Source organism: Aedes aegypti, chromosome 3 (assembly GCF_002204515.2).
Source record: "Aedes aegypti strain LVP_AGWG chromosome 3, AaegL5.0 Primary Assembly, whole genome shotgun sequence".
In the NCBI taxonomy this organism is placed as follows: Eukaryota; Metazoa; Arthropoda; class Insecta; order Diptera; family Culicidae; genus Aedes; species Aedes aegypti.
The window spans coordinates 21,527,953-21,545,092 of NC_035109.1; the positions used below are offsets into that span (position 1 = coordinate 21,527,953).

At 37.0% G+C, this 17,140-nt stretch overlaps 1 protein-coding gene across 3 annotated transcripts in view; it reads right to left on the reverse strand.

The window, feature by feature from the left end:
* Positions 1–17,140, reverse strand: part of LOC5575110 (cationic amino acid transporter 3) — a 173,231-nt gene that overhangs the window by 46,508 nt on the left and 109,583 nt on the right. For 2 of the 3 annotated variants that reach the window (XM_021851003.1, XM_001661782.2), the window contains 2 exons: positions 5,632–5,946; positions 5,352–5,505 (listed from right to left, as the gene is read on the reverse strand). In XM_021851003.1, coding sequence (XP_021706695.1) covers positions 5,352–5,505; positions 5,632–5,757 — 280 coding nt within the window. In that variant the 5' untranslated portion in view covers positions 5,758–5,946. The remainder of the gene's footprint in view (positions 1–5,351; positions 5,506–5,631; positions 5,947–17,140) is intronic. The other variant, XM_021851004.1, reaches the window with a different exon arrangement.

The following is a 17,140-nucleotide window of genomic DNA, read 5'->3' on the forward strand; positions in this document are numbered from 1 at the left end:
AGATATGAACTTCAGCAAGGTTACATCGACAATAGTTTAGTTTAGAATTTGATCTTGATTGACAGCTAGATAGTTATCATGAAGTTTCTTGCTTCTTAGTTTTTTATAGAAATTGACTGCTTTTAAAAAATCTTAGTCATGTACACATTTTAGTTCATAAATTCACACAACGATGGTACTACTTTTCCTCGGATGTTGTTTCCCCGAATGTCATTCCCCAAACGCCAGTTCCACGAATTCATTCTCAGATTATAAACGGATATTGCTAAAGATGTCGAGGGTGGTAGAATTGGAAAGAACCGCAAAACAAATAAAGAAGCGTGTATATTAGATGACCGGTTCATTCACCGCCCTGAAATCGATGGAGTTATGACAATTATGAAAACCAAGCATTTTTCGAGGAAACGAGCTATTCGGGGATACGGGATACTAGGAGAAACAACATTCGGGGAACTGACATTCGGGGAACAGTAGCACAACCCTACAGAACACTAGCCACATAACGAGCCTTTTTTGCATTTTTAACATTCACAGCAATTGAACAAAGCCAACTCCCGAAAGAAATGCACCCATATCCCTTATGGGATGAAGCAGTACAACTGTGCTCAACATGATTTCATGTAAATTCCGGCTCCTTCAGGGCCGGATTCGTATATACCTTCTCTCCACCTTTAATACTCCATAGTCATTGAGTTACATTAACATCTTGGGGAAGATTCAAATATGACGTCCATCGATTTTCAGGATTTCTACACCCCCCTCCCCTCTCTGTCACGGTTTTTCCAATACCTTATACATGCACTGTCACACTTTCACAGACCCCCCTCCCAAATGATGGACGTCATTTTTGAATGACCCCTTGTAAAGAATATTAGAGTAAGGTGGGGCAAAAGTTCGACCTTAGTGGTATAATCAAAGTTTCCAGGAAATCAATAGCAGTTAAAACAAAACAAATACTATACAGTGAACCTTCAAAATATTGACTATAATTTTGCTGAACAAACTTGTGTCAAAATATTTACCCATTCTTAGTTATAACAGTTTTAAAATTGATTGTCTTATTCGAACTTTTGCCCCACCGGTGGGGAAAGAGTTCGAATCTAGTGTGGGGCAAAAGTTCGCTGGCTAAAACACAAAATATCGATTCTTTTATGACAGGCATACTTTACACCAGCCGTAAACTTAAGTTTGCTGAAAAATACACACTAAATTTTCATCAAAAAATTGCCCAAAACCGGGTTAATTATAATATACTCAAAAATAGCAGTTTTTCGCAAAACTATGTGGAAATGTAAAATTTTGGTGACGTTTTTCGCACGATCAGTCAAATTTAAATAAATTTGAAGATAATATGTGGATTTAAGGCAATTTGCAAATTTTTCCGTAATTTTATACATGGGTCGAACTTTTGCCCCGCTGATTCGAACTTTTGCCCCACTATGGGCCAAAAATTGTTCAAGCATTTATGCAAAAACTAATACACCTCAAAGCAACCTTATGATAGGCCTAGAAACGCCCTAACATAAAATATTGAAAAAGATTTTATCTTCAATTGGTTCCATGCAACGAAAGTTTGACTAAAAATTACAATATTCACGTCAAAAAACAACAAATAGCCATATCTTTTCCAAATCTCAATCGATTTTTATGATATTTGGAGTGGAAGTCTCTTACTTGAATAGCATTCGAACCACCACGGAATTTATAAGATTTGTTTTGAATTGAGCTAGAAATCTTAAAAAGAAACTCTTACCCCACTCGAACTTTTGCCCCACTTTACTCTATTCATTCTGGAGCGTTATCAGTTAGTGATCAATTAGCTCTTGCATTTCGTTTAGATGTTCTTCCACAAGCACATTCAGGATTTCCTCAATGTGTTTCTTACAAAAAAAAAGACTTTCTCCTGGATTTTATTTGGAAGTTCCTCTTTCTATCTCATGAGTTAGAACTCGGCTGATTTCTGAAGTTTAATTTGGATTGCCTCAGACAGATCCTTATAAAATTTCTGTAGGATTTGTTTCATGATTTTCTTGAGAGAAAATTTTTTCGAATATTTTTCAGAGATTTTTATTTGCATTTCTCAAGTAATCATTTCGAAAATTTTAACAAAAATTACTACTGGTTTTTTTTTTCTCGAAATTCTTTCTTTGATATTTCTCAAGGAATGACTAAAATGAGCCCTTTAAAATGCATCTCATCTGGAAAGCCCAAGAGCCCAAACTAAATTTTAGAAATGTATCCGACCCACTATCTCACTTGAATGGTACCTTCGAAAAATAAACTTTTACGAAACATAGGTTAAGACTAATTATATTTCAAACATTATATGTTCGATTATCTTCCTAATTTAAACAAAAAAAAAAAATCAAGCGTTTCTACGTGAGTTTTTTCTGTAGTGGAAATCCAAATGTTTTTCATGAGCTCGTCTTTTTTTAGGTCAATCCCCGAAAATTCTTTGGGCATTCATTCATCCATGGAGTTTTTCGTAGATCCATATAGCACAAAGAAGAAATCCACATTAGAAATTCCTGTTAACATTTCTAATATAGATCTTTGAAGAAATTTTGGATAATTCCTCAATAGATGGATCAAAAGCAATATCCCTAACAAATGTCTGATAGTTTTTCAAAGTATTATCTGTCATATATCTTGTGCAACAAATTAGTGATTAACGGTATTTGTTCGCCTTACTAGTGATTTTCAGTAATTTCATTTTTCTAATCTAATCTAAGTGCTTGCACAGCCAATATTGAAAAGCATCCTGGAAATACCAAAATTTCTTCTGGTACTTTTTTGTCAGCATTAATATTTACAGCATATCAGTGATATGGTACAAATATTAAAATGGCCAGGTCCCCTGTGCAGACTTTGGGGTTGAAGATAATTGAGAAATTTACGGCAATCAGGTTATTCACGTATGAATAACATGTTTAACGAAAATTCCTCAATTTTTAGAAAGGAAGAAACGGGGACAGCCGCACCAACCGTTTCATAAAGGGAGCTAGTTAAAATCGTTGGAAGTGGCATAACTAAGAATGTTAAAGCTCACTCCATTGTCTTTTTTTCGGATGGGACACAGGTATTTCTCCCGTATGCCCTGGCTCTGAAGCCTTGGCTTTAGCGCCATTACTCGCTCTCTGGAATGAAAAGAAGAAAAAATCTAGTTTGTAGTTTTGACCCCTCCCCGTATTTTATATGCACTTGACGACAATTTCATAAATAATAACCCATGAAGAATAAAAGGAACTCTCTCACCCAGGTTTGTTGTGTTTCGTAACATCCGTTCATCTTGGGTAGACAGCTTCTCCCAGATCGCCGTTTTCTAAATCTTCCACTTATACGAGCAACTATTTATCATTGTACCACAAATCGCTTGATAGTGTAAAACATGTTTAATAGAGTCACGACAAATATTTTCTTCATTAACAAAAAACATGAAACGTACATCTCATTTGAAAATTCGTCAATTCTATAAAAACGATTTTCAGCAGCTTGCACGATTCGGATGCCATCCAAAACTACAACGGCTAATGTGTTGCCTTGGAGTCGTACCATAGTCACAAGTCGTACCCTTCCATCATTACATTTTGTTGCTGTTGTAAAATCTTAATTTTCACTTTTATACACGATACATAATCATTTCAGATCAAACACATTTATTATTGACTAGTGGTTCCGGCAAACTTCGTCTTGCCATCAAGTAGGCTGATGCAAAATGTCATGTAATCCTCCATACAAAATTACACCTGAGTCTTCTCCCGTTTTCCCGATTATTCCGGAGACATTCCCAAACTTTTTCCTTGCACGAACACGTCGCATCCCTTGTCGAAAGCAAAAGTGAAAAACCTCAATCCGTTGATCCGTTCTCATGTTATTTCGTGACATACAAACACCACTCCATTTTTATGTATATAGATTTTGTTGACACTTTCACAATATTATAATAGCAAAATTGAAATCAAATCGTACAAACCCATTTTGGCATGAACATAATTCAACAACTTAAACGCAGGCTTTCCTCGAATTCACACTGCATACTCGTAAATTGCTGAAAAACGACCCAAATATTCTACAAACTTATTGTGAATTGTAAGAAAAACCTAATCGCAAGCTGTTTCACCATCAGCCGAATAACGATCTGATCATCCGAATCGAAAAAATGCAGAACGATGAAAAAAGCGACAGAAAAACCAAAAGCAGCCAACTCGCGCCACAGCCTGCTGCGATCTGCATTTTCAGTAATTTCATTTTTCTTTTGACAAAGTGAAGTGAAGTGTTAAAATTCAATACGTTTTCTATGGACCTATGCACGAGTTTACTAATTTGACGTTTGAGCGGTGCTGAATTCACTCGTTGCCATGGTGACGTAAATAACACGGCACCGCTCAAACGTCAAATAGTGAACTCGTGCATAGGTCCATACATGCTCTAGTAATCCTCCACAGTGAATTAAAGTGAATTTGTAAAACAAATCAAGAATGAATTCTAGCAATCCCTGGAAAAAATCCCCAAAAAATGCAGTTCTAAAAAGAAGTATCTTGAGGAATCATTGGTGTTTTGTCTTTGAAAATCCGTAGAAAATACTTAAAGGTATTCTTGAAGAAAATTTTGCACAAATCCCAGAAATTATTGTGAAATTCTAGCATGAGCTGTTTGCGACATACTCAAGGTAGTAAATTCCAAAAGAAAAACTGTAGAAGTGTTCATAAGAACACTTAGCTGAGAAGCAGGCTCTGTACTCTATTGCTCACTTCCGGTTTTGAGGCACACGAGAAATCGTCCTTCCCATCAGCCTTACAAGTGCACTCACAGCCTCTAAGAAAGTATTCCAAAATCTCACTAAAAAGAGGACCTTTCGTGGTATGTATGGATCTACGGGGATATCTGTGCAGCAATTCACCAATACTCTCACTAGGAGCCTGACAAGGATCGTTACATTTCACGCCATGGAATAATTTCATATTCATGGCTGAGAGAGCAGTAGAGTGCAAAGTATCTAAAACTAGACAATGCTGAAGGCTATCAGCTAATAAAATCTCTTTCGCAAACTCCAGTGAAATATGTGTCGGTGCCCATCTTAGTCCACATGTAGTACGATCATAATAGAAGTAATAAGTTAAATATAAACGTTTGAATAATTTAAGTCTGATATGAGAAAAACGACCCGCAACAAATTATTGTTTTCCCTCTACTATCGCGAAAATTGAATCCAGGTGGGGGATCTCCACACAACCAACAAGATAAAACATAACGACAGGGGGTTGATGGTAGAAGCAGGAATACACAGAGCGAAACAACAATCATTAGCTCTAGAAAATACGTATTAGAGTTAAATTAAATTTTATCTTTACCTGAAAATATACTAGCTATTGCCGCTATGATAAAACTAAGCACTACACCGGGGCCAGCTATGTTTCTCGCTACCATACCAGCGACTAGATACATACCGGTACCACAGCACGATCCCACTCCGAGTGAGGTTAGGTCGAGTGTGGTTAGACATTTCTGCCACGTGAACGGAAAAAAAAAGTAGAACAACGAAAAGCGGGAAAGAGCTGATTATGGCTTGTGCTGACGATATTTCGAGTGTCGTTGAATTCATCAAACGAAGACAGGGAAGCAATCTCTTACCGTTAGTTTTGGCTTTGTACTTTTCGGATCTTCGCCCTGAAGCTTGCGGAGGTCCTTGGTTCGGACTAGTTTCGAGAAGAGTGTCAATCCAGTGCCGCCTCCTGGGAGCGGAATTGAAAACTTCATCTTTGCCCGACCGGACCTATGGTGATGATGTTGATGATGAGCGGTCGTTGATGGGCTAGGGACTTGTTCTGGAAGATATAGTTATTCCTATTAGCTGTAGTGTGCGTTGGAGGAAAGCTTCCGTGGGTTGGTTCAGTCGGTGAAGTGGCCCCAATAGCCACGCTTGTCTCTGCTACTGCTGTCCGTTATCTGGAAACGAGAAAAAACGTAGGAAGAAAATTAATCTCCGCCGTTGTCGTTTGAAGCATCATGTAAAGGTGGAGTCGTAGAACAAAAAATGGTAAATTTCTACACTGGAAACCGATTTACATTTAACATTTGTGGTTCGTAAATTGAACATCACATGTGTCAATAGAAATCTCTGCATAATTTCTAAGTATTGTAATCCGAGATTAAATTGATCACTGGAGCGACTTTGATCAGGTTGGAACCTAATAGTGATAACTTTCGAGGTTGTATCATGCAAAAGTTTAGGATTACCTGAGACGTCTGCAAATCATTTTTGTCAACTTTCAGCTGATTTCAAAATCTGTGGATTATTTTTTATTAAATATATTTTTTTCCAATTCTTTAAATTTTCCTGCAATAAAAACAACACACATTTAATTGTTTCAAGCCTATGTACTGACTTCTTAAAAAAGACTTCGGAAAACGAGGTTTTAGTGTAAACTTCATCAAACGGTTGATACAACCGGTCTGGAAACAAGCGACGAGACACATTAGACGGGATGTTTCAGAAAGGCTCTCTCGACACTAGTACCAGGAAGCGTGAAGTGTCATTTGTCAGCGAGAGCAAAAACATAGAATCAAGATGGGCCTCATCCAGAATGTACACTGGATATCAGATGACACGTGAATGGCATGATCCTCTTTAGGATTGTACCATCTTTAATTCCCTACAAATAAAATGTCATGACGAAGAAAATCAATTGTCACTCAAATCATATGTACGTATAACAAATCTCTAATACCCTGATAATACATGAATTTAATACCCTTTGACGAACCTTGTTCAACCAGATGGTACAAATATGAATTTTCAGATACTGCTCATGTAGGGATGTCAGCAGAATGTGATAAACGAAATACACAGTCATAAAAACGCAATTACGCATACCATTTACATTTGTCGAGAAGAAGTCACGTCCAACTAATCACATGTAACCGGGTTTTAGAGCATACATTTAGATTCAATTCATAAACCGTACACGTTTCACATCTCCATGTAGAAAGTATCGATTTTCTCGAACTGACATTTACTCATATCCATGGATACATTCAGTCCAAGTTGATGGTTCATTTGACAACTTCAATCTACCGACATCGTAATAACTGCCGGCCTATTCTGCATTCTTCGAAAAAGTGTAGCTAGGGTAGTGCATAAGTATGCAAATTACAGAGCCCCGTATGTATTCGACAACGTCGACATCGCGGCAAAGAAAGCTGATTCTGGCCACTTCAGAAAAATGTCACTCTAAGAGGGATCTTCTGTTAATAACGAAAAACAAGAATTGATTGAATTCAACTTTTTTTTCCTCGTTGCCATGTTATTTATCAAGATTCGTTGTGAAAAATTTTAATTGGATTAGATTTGGATTTGGATTGGATTTGGATTGGATTTGGATTGGATTTGGATTGGATTTGGATTGGATTTGGATTGGATTTGGATTGGATTTGGATTGGATTTGGATTGGATTTGGATTGGATTTGGATTGGATTTGGATTGGATTTGGATTGGATTTGGATTGGATTTGGATTGGATTTTTTTGGATTGGATTTGGGATTGGATTTGGATTGGATTTGGATTGGATTTGGATTGGATTTGGATTGGATTTGGATTGGATTTGGATTGGATTTGGATTGGATTTTGGATTGGATTTGGATTGGATTTGGATTGGATTTGGATTGGATTTGGATTGGATTTGGATTGGATTGGATTTGGATTGGATTTTGGATTTGGATTGGATTTGGATTGGATTTGGATTTGGATTGGATTTGGATTGGATTTGGATTGGATTTTGGATTTGGATTTTGGATTGGATTTGGATTGGATTTGGATTGGATTTGGATTGGATTTGGATTGGATTTGATTGGATTTGGATTGGATTTGGATTGGATTTGGATTGGATTTGGATTGGATTTGGATTGGATTTGGATTGGATTTGGATTGGATTTGGATTGGATTTGGATTGGATTTGGATTGGATTTGGATTGGATTTGGATTGGATTTGGATTGGATTTGGATTGGATTTGGATTGGATTTGGATTGGATTTGGATTGGATTTGGATTGGATTGGATTGGATTTGGATTGGATTTGGATTGGATTTGATTGGATTTGGATTGGATTTGGATTGGATTTGGATTGGATTTGGATTGGATTTGGATTGGATTTGGATTGGATTTGGATTGGATTTGGATTGGATTTGGATTGGATTTGGATTGGATTTGGATTGGATTTGGATTGGATTTGGTTGGATTTGGATTGGATTGGATTGGATTTGGATTGGATTTTGGATTGGATTTGGATTGGATTTGGATTGGATTGGATTGGATTTGGATTGGATTTGGATGGATTTGGATTGGATTTGGATTGGATTTGGATTGGATTTGGATTGGATTTGGATTGGATTTGGATTGGATTTGGATTGGATTGGATTGGATTTGGATTGGATTTGGATTGGATTTGGATTGGATTTGGATTGGATTTGATGGATTTGGATTGGATTTGGATTGGATTTGGATTGGATTTGGATTGGATTTGGATTGGATTTGGATTGGATTTGGATTGGATTTGGATTGGATTTGGATTGATTTGGATTGGATTTGGATTGGATTTGATGGATTTGGATTGGATTTGGATTGGATTATTGGGATTGGATTTGGATTTGGATTTGGATTTGGATTGGATTGGATTTGGATTGGATTTGGATTGGATTTGGATTGGATTTGGATTGGATTTGGATTGGATTTGGATTGGATTTGGATTGGATTTGGATTGGATTTGGATTGGATTTGGATTGGATTTGGATTGGATTTGGATTGGATTTGGATTGGATTTGGATTGGATTTGGATTGGATTTGGATTGGATTTTGGATTGGATTTGGATGGATTTGGATTGGATTTGGATTGGATTTGGATTGGATTTGGATTGGATTTGGATGGATTGGATTGGATTTGGATTGGATTTGATTGGATTTGGATTGGATTTGGATTGGATTTGGATTGGATTTGGATTGGATTTGGATTGGATTTGGATTGGATTTGGATTGGATTTGGATTGGATTTGGATTGGATTTGGATTGGATTTGGATTGGATTTGGATTGGATTTGGATTGGATTTGGATTGGATTTGGATTGGATTTGGATTGGATTTGGATTGGATTTGGATTGGGATTTGGATTGGATTTTGGATTGGATTTGGATTGGATTTTGGATTGGATTTGGATTGGATTTGGATTGGATTTGGATTGGATTTGGATTGGATTTGGATTGGATTTGGATTGGATTTGGATTGGATTTGGATTGGATTTGGATTGGATTTGGATTGGATTTGGATTGGATTTGGATTGGATTTGGATTGGATTTGGATTGGATTTGGATTGGATTTGGATTGGATTTGGATTGGATTTGGATTGGATTTGGATTGGATTTGGATTGGATTTGGATTGGATTTGGATTGGATTTGGATTGGATTTGGATTGGATTTGGATTGGATTTGGATTGGATTTGGATTGGATTTGGATTGGATTTGGATTGGATTTGGATTGGATTTGGATTGGATTTGGATTGGATTTGGATTGGATTTGGATTGGATTTGGATTGGATTTGGATTGGATTTGGATTGGATTTGGATTGGATTTGGATTGGATTTGGATTGGATTTGGATTGGATTTGGATTGGATTTGGATTGGATTTGGATTGGATTTGGATTGGATTTGGATTGGATTTGGATTGGATTTGGATTGGATTTGGATTGGATTTGGATTGGATTTGGATTGGATTTGGATTGGATTTGGATTGGATTTGGATTGGATTTGGATTGGATTTGGATTGGATTTGGATTGGATTTGGATTGGATTTGGATTGGATTTGGATTGGATTTGGATTGGATTTGGATTGGATTTGGATTGGATTTGGATGATTTGGATTGGATTTGGATTGGATTTGGATTGGATTTGGATTGGATTGGATTTGGATTGGATTTGGATGGATTGGATTGGATTTGGATTGGATTTGGATTGGATTTGGATTGGATTTGGATTGGATTTGGATTGGATTTGGATTGGATTTGGATTGGATTTGGATTGGATTTGGATTGGATTTGGATTGGATTTGGATTGGATTTGGATTGGATTTGGATTGGATTTGGATTGGATTTGGATTGGATTTGGATTGGATTTGGATTGGATTTGGATTGGATTTGGATTGGATTTGGATTGGATTTGGATTGGATTTGGATTGGATTTGGATTGATTGGATTGGATTTGGATTGGATTTGGATTGGATTTGGATTGGATTTGGATTGGATTTGGATTGGATTTGGATTGGATTTGGATTGGATTTGGATTGGATTTGGATTGGATTTGGATTGGATTTGGATTGGATTTGGATTGGATTTGGATTGGATTTGGATTGGATTTGGATTGGATTTGGATTGGATTTGGATTGGATTTGGATTGGATTTGGATTGGATTGGATTGGATTTGGATTGGATTTGGATTGGATTTGGATTGGATTTGGATTGGATTTGGATTGGATTTGGATTGGATTTGGATTGGATTTGGATTGGATTTGGATTGGATTTGGATTGGATTTGGATTGGATTTGGATTGGATTTGGATTGGATTTGGATTGGATTTGGATTGGATTTGGATTGGATTTGGATTGGATTTGGATTGGATTTGGATTGGATTTGGATTGGATTTGGATTGGATTTGGATTGGATTTGGATTGGATTTGGATTGGATTTGGATTGGATTTGGATTGGATTGGATTGGATTGGATTTGGATTGGATTTGGATTGGATTTGGATTGGATTTGGATTGGATTTGGATTGGATTTGGATTGGATTTGGATTGGATTTGGATTGGATTTGGATTGGATTTGGATTGGATTTGGATTGGATTGGATTTGGATTGGATTTGGATTGGATTTGGATTGGATTTGGATTGGATTTGGATTGGATTTGGATTGGATTTGGATTGGATTTGGATTGGATTTGGATTGGATTTGGATTGGATTTGGATTGGATTTGGATTGGATTTGGATTGGATTTGGATTGGATTTGGATTGGATTTGGATTGGATTTGGATTGGATTTGGATTGGATTTGGATTGGATTTGGATTGGATTTGGATTGGATTTGGATTGGATTTGGATTGGATTTGGATTGGATTTGGATTGGATTTGGATTGGATTTGGATTGGATTTGGATTGGATTTGGATTGGATTTGGATTGGATTTGGATTGGATTTGGATTGGATTTGGATTGGATTTGGATTGGATTTGGATTGGATTTGGATTGGATTTGGATTGGATTTGGATTGGATTTGGATTGGATTTGGATTGGATTTGGATTGGATTTGGATTGGATTTGGATTGGATTTGGATTGGATTTGGATTGGATTTGGATTGGATTTGGATTGGATTTGGATTGGATTTGGATTGGATTTGGATTGGATTTGGATTGGATTTGGATTGGATTTGGATTGGATTTGGATTGGATTGGATTTGGATTGGATTTGGATTGGATTTGGATTGGATTTGGATTGGATTTGGATTGGATTTGGATTGGATTTGGATTGGATTTGGATTGGATTTGGATTGGATTTGGATTGGATTTGGATTGGATTTGGATTGGATTTGGATTGGATTTGGATTGGATTTGGATTGGATTTGGATTGGATTTGGATTGGATTTGGATTGGATTTGGATTGGATTTGGATTGGATTTGGATTGGATTTGGATTGGATTTGGATTGGATTTGGATTGGATTTGGATTGGATTTGGATTGGATTTGGATTGGATTTGGATTGGATTGGATTGGATTTGGATTGGATTTGGATTGGATTTGGATTGGATTTGGATTGGATTTGGATTGGATTTGGATTGGATTTGGATTGGATTTGGATTGGATTTGGATTGGATTTGGATTGGATTTGGATTGGATTTGGATTGGATTTGGATTGGATTTGGATTGGATTTGGATTGGATTTGGATTGGATTTGGATTGGATTTGGATTGGATTTGGATTGGATTTGGATTGGATTTGGATTGGATTTGGATTGGATTTGGATTGGATTTGGATTGGATTTGGATTTGGATTGGATTTGGATTGGATTTGGATTGGATTTGGATTGGATTGGATTTGGATTGGATTTGGATTGGATTTGGATTGGATTTGGATTGGATTTGGATTGGATTTGGATTGGATTTGGATTGGATTTGGATTGGATTTGGATTGGATTGGATTTGGATTGGATTTGGATTGGATTTGGATTGGATTTGGATTGGATTTGGATTGGATTTGGATTGGATTTGGATTGGATTTGGATTGGATTTGGATTGGATTTGGATTGGATTTGGATTGGATTTGGATTGGATTTGGATTGGATTTGGATTGGATTTGGATTGGATTTGGATTGGATTTGGATTGGATTTGGATTGGATTTGGATTGGATTTGGATTGGATTTGGATTGGATTTGGATTGGATTGGATTTGGATTGGATTTGGATTGGATTTGGATTGGATTTGGATTGGATTTGGATTGGATTTGGATTGGATTTGGATTGGATTTGGATTGGATTTGGATTGGATTTGGATTGGATTTGGATTGGATTTGGATTGGATTTGGATTGGATTTGGATTGGATTTGGATTGGATTTGGTTTTATTTTTTAAATTTTTAAGCAATAATTTTGAATTTCCTAGTCTATCATTCGTTTCGTTAGCAAATCGCAGGATCTCGAAATGAAAATTGATCCTCGTTATCGTTCTAGTTGATCCAATTTTCTCCGCTCACACACAGCTCGTTTAAGATAATTGATTTTCCGCACTAAACCAACAGAAGCAGCTGAGCATATTATTCGTCGTCTTCAAAGTGCTGTCACTCATCCCAAGTGTCACGTCTCTCATTCCGCTTTAACAAAGTCATCGCGTTCATTTGGCGATCCTTCGGTTCGTTTGCTCCCTTCTAAACTCATGCTTTGAGAAAGAGCACATTTCGAATGAAATCATCATCACTGGCGTAGAAGGTCTATCAACTTTGTTTGAATAGAGGCACCCATGTCAAAACCCGACGCAAATTAATACCGCCAGATGTGGGGAAAATTTCAACCCATTTTCCTATCAGTGTTGAGTAGTTTCCGATTGATAATGGAATGGCGTGAAGTTGTCTTTTCATGGAAGGCTGATAGGAACGTAATTGCGTTAAAACACTTTCAATATTTTTTTGAATTTGTGCAAAACTTGTAGGTTTGCAGAAAAACCCTCAAACTGGAAATTTCATTTCCAAAAAAGACATTTAAAGTAAAATTTAAAACCCAAGATTTATTCGTAACTTAACAAATTAGCACAACATCTGTTGCTTGAAAATACAACTTGGAGAAGAGGACCGACAGAGCACGTGTAGCAAAATGATTGGAATTCAAACTAGTTACTCGTTTGGTTAACCTCATCAACTCTAAAATGGAGCATCACCAATGATTGTGAACAGCTTCGAAGATAGAGAAAAGACATTACAAAAAAGCGACGATGAGACGACAAATCGTGTGGGTTTTTCAAAGCGGCCAATCGACATGTTGGAATGGAATGCCAACGCAAATTGCGAAAATTTTCACTTGGACAGTTTCTTTGGTAATGGGCGAAGTTGACAGTTTTCCAAGAATTTGGGAATGATGGATGCAACTTATTCCGTTCAAATTGCAATCAAATTGAAGTGAAAGATGGTGCTGTTTGTTTTGGACAAATATTGCCACAGCAATAAACACAGACTTCATCTGGATCTTGAAATATGTCATGAACCGAGCAAAATCATAAACATTAACTTCACTCGTGAACTCATTATATGTCTACAATATTTGTAAGATAAACGAATGGTTGGTAACAAAACTGATTTAACCCAACTGAAGAAATTAAAAATTCAATAATATTAATCACAAGAATTTCGTGTCGCTTCATCAAAACGCAATAGTTATGTAATTGTAGTATACGGAAAAAGTTGCAGAATGATGATTTTTACAGCATGAGTCGTAAATTTAACCTACGAGGCATGCCGAGTAGGATAATAACGATGAGTGCTGTAAAAATCGAGTCCTGCAACGAGTTACGTACAACATTTTTTGCAATTTCGTAGAAGATCACTTGAGGGTACCAGGAGTTATATCGGAATGCGTTCATCATCATTTTACAATTTCTGAAAAATTGTTGTGTAATGATTAATTACGCAACTCAAAACAGTTGCGTAATGAGAAAGCGTTGCGTAATGAATCATTACAGCATTGGTTTCAGTTGCGTAATGACTATTTCCGCACTGCATACTTCAGTGCTGAAAAGTAGGCCGTTTCATGACAGATTGGCGTAATGAAAAACAGCCTATTACGATGAGAAATTGCAAAAACGAGTATAACAGACTTTTATGCCATTCTTCTTTCGCTGTGCTTCCCAACTCAACAACTCAGCACTATCCACCTAGGGATGGATTATTGGTGAGCTGTCTGGTTGTTGCAGATGAACACTTATCGTGTAGCGCGACAGCATCATTGCAGTCAAGATTGCAACTCACCAGAAAACGATAGGGTGGATTAACAACAGCCCTAGAGGTGTTTTAAACTGGGGTTTTCCCAATCCGACTTTTTGGAAAAGACACGGAAAACAAAATACAACACAAATTTGCGTTGAAAGGAACGGTGTGACAAAACCAATTTTTTTAAACAAGTAAATCATCGATAAACATTTAACATTGAATAAACATTTGTTGCTAGCCTAAGTTTAATGGTTTGATACTTAAATTTAAGACAGGGCTTAGCACTCTATTAACTATCAAGGATTCGGATCCGATGATCTTTCACTCGAAAAATTCAAGAGCCCATTTTTAACCAACGTCACATGGCCCGCCTAGCTTGATTGGTAAATTTACTTAATGTGCTTAAAAATATATTTTTGAAACTATTGGGCGTATATAAAACTAACCTACAGAATTTTTGAAAAAAGTTTTTTGAAAAGAAGCGAAAAACATTTGTTTTAGACATGGGGCTGCCAGATAAATTTATATTTATCAGTCAACATTTTCAATGGATTTTTCTTTGAATAAGTATTCTTCGATGGGATGGTGAATAATAATAAACTGGCTAAACTCCGAAAAATAAAGGAAATCTGGGTGAATAATCTGCCAGCTGTGATTTGAAATTCCATACTCAATTCTCGGGAACGCCTTCTTCTTCATGTTTCATCTTTTTGTTTGCCATTGTCGCATTCGTATATCGTGTGATAGGTGCAATGAAACTCGACTCTAAATACTCTAATTCCATGCTTCTACTCTATACCCTAATATTCAAGGAGTTACTCGTAGACAAAATTCGCTCAAATGTTCTGAATTCCTAAAATTTGCTGAAGGAACTCCTAAAAAAATCCTTTTAAATCTTGTATAACGTTTTTGAAAGGTTTCCGAAAGAAATCCTTGAACAGCATCAACCAGCATAAATCACTGATAAATTGGAAGCTGACTTGAATTTTTGGAAACAAATATGAAAAATCTATGGAAACGTGTGGAGAGTCTTCGGTGGATCTCAAAGAAAAATCTGGTAAAGTGGAAGTGAATATTCTTCGGAAGAATTCTTTAAAAGTTTCTGAATCCCTATTTTGTTTGTAGTTTTCTTGATAAGTTTTTTATACGTTATTTAAAAACTTGTTGTATGTGTTTTCAAAAAAGGGTAATTTCGTTCATTGTCTGAAATTACGTTGTCGTAGCAGTTGATGCTGGTGTCTGGATTACGTTAATAAGAAAATCAGTTTTTTTTAAGTTCGACTGTCAACCATTTTTCTAGTTCATGTGTAATTCCTTATAATCGATTTTTTTCTGCTTGAATTAGTGGTGCCTTATATTTCAACCAGTTTATAATATCATCATCACTTGAGCGCGTACCAGCTTCTATCTAAACCAACCAATGGGATGTCTTTCATTGGCGGCTTTCTTAAACCAAGTCTGTTGAACGAAAATCTCATGTCTGCTATGAAATCCTTTGACGGCGACAGTCAGGCTTATATTTGAAACATGTTTCACAGACAAAGAGATTTCGTACACTTCAAAATTAGACAGCTAGAAATGGGTCACCTGTTGCGCTCAAGACGGTTATAGGGCTTTCATCTATGAATTTGTTCTAAAAAACACAAGCACAGACAAACAATGTGTTACATCCCTTTGTCTGTGCTTGTTTCGCGCTAAAGGCCTATCTCAAAGCTCTCCACCCCAGTAGTCGTCTTTGTTGCAGACATCCAAAGCGAAATCCATTAAATGAAGCAAAATAAAGCCAAATAACGAGCACCCCACTGATGCTGATAGCAGCGCATGATTTCCGCAGGAATAAAAGACAAAACTTTGGTCCCATGCGAGATAGGAGCCTGTCTCGTTGACTTTTTACACTACACACAGCTGGGTACGCCTAAAAATAGAAATGTACATTTTCAATTTAACTTTACGTTCGGAACGTCGTCTCCCGTAAAACGGATGTGACTTATGCAAATATAGGAGAACACATGCCAACTTCTCGCACGCCTCACACTCCTGTCGCTTTTTTTTTCAAGTGCAGAACCCTGGCACTTTTTTGCGACGACACTGCCAAGACATCCACTTCCGGGCGGGTGGACAAAAGAGGTGAAAAGTGCTGGTCATACACTTAGAGAGTGGTTTTTCTGCGGTCTGCGCCAACGAAGGTGGAAGTGGTTGGTATGGCGCCTGAAGCTACCCAAAAGGACTCGCCCGCCGCTCTGTCGACGCCAAAACGACGACTACCCACTACATCCATGAAATGATGGTTTGTGGAATGGCATTTGGATCGTAAAATGTTTTATTCAGTTTTTAGAGCAAGAGCATCACATAATTTTTTCAGTCTAATCAAGTGCTGTAAATTTAATGGCGTAAGTTTTAATTGTTGTTTTTGCAACATTATTTTAAACTTTGCGTACCGGACCCATATTTACAACCAAATATTCGAGATCTTTAGGACTACTTTCCATGAATTTCAGCCAATTTAAATACAATTATGACACAACACCACAACACTTTTCAAATGACCTGTATTGGGAACCCCAATAGGACGGTCGGTTCCGGATCTATACAGCTGTTCCTTGGGGTGCGTCCGAAGATCATTTGAGAGATTTCCATAC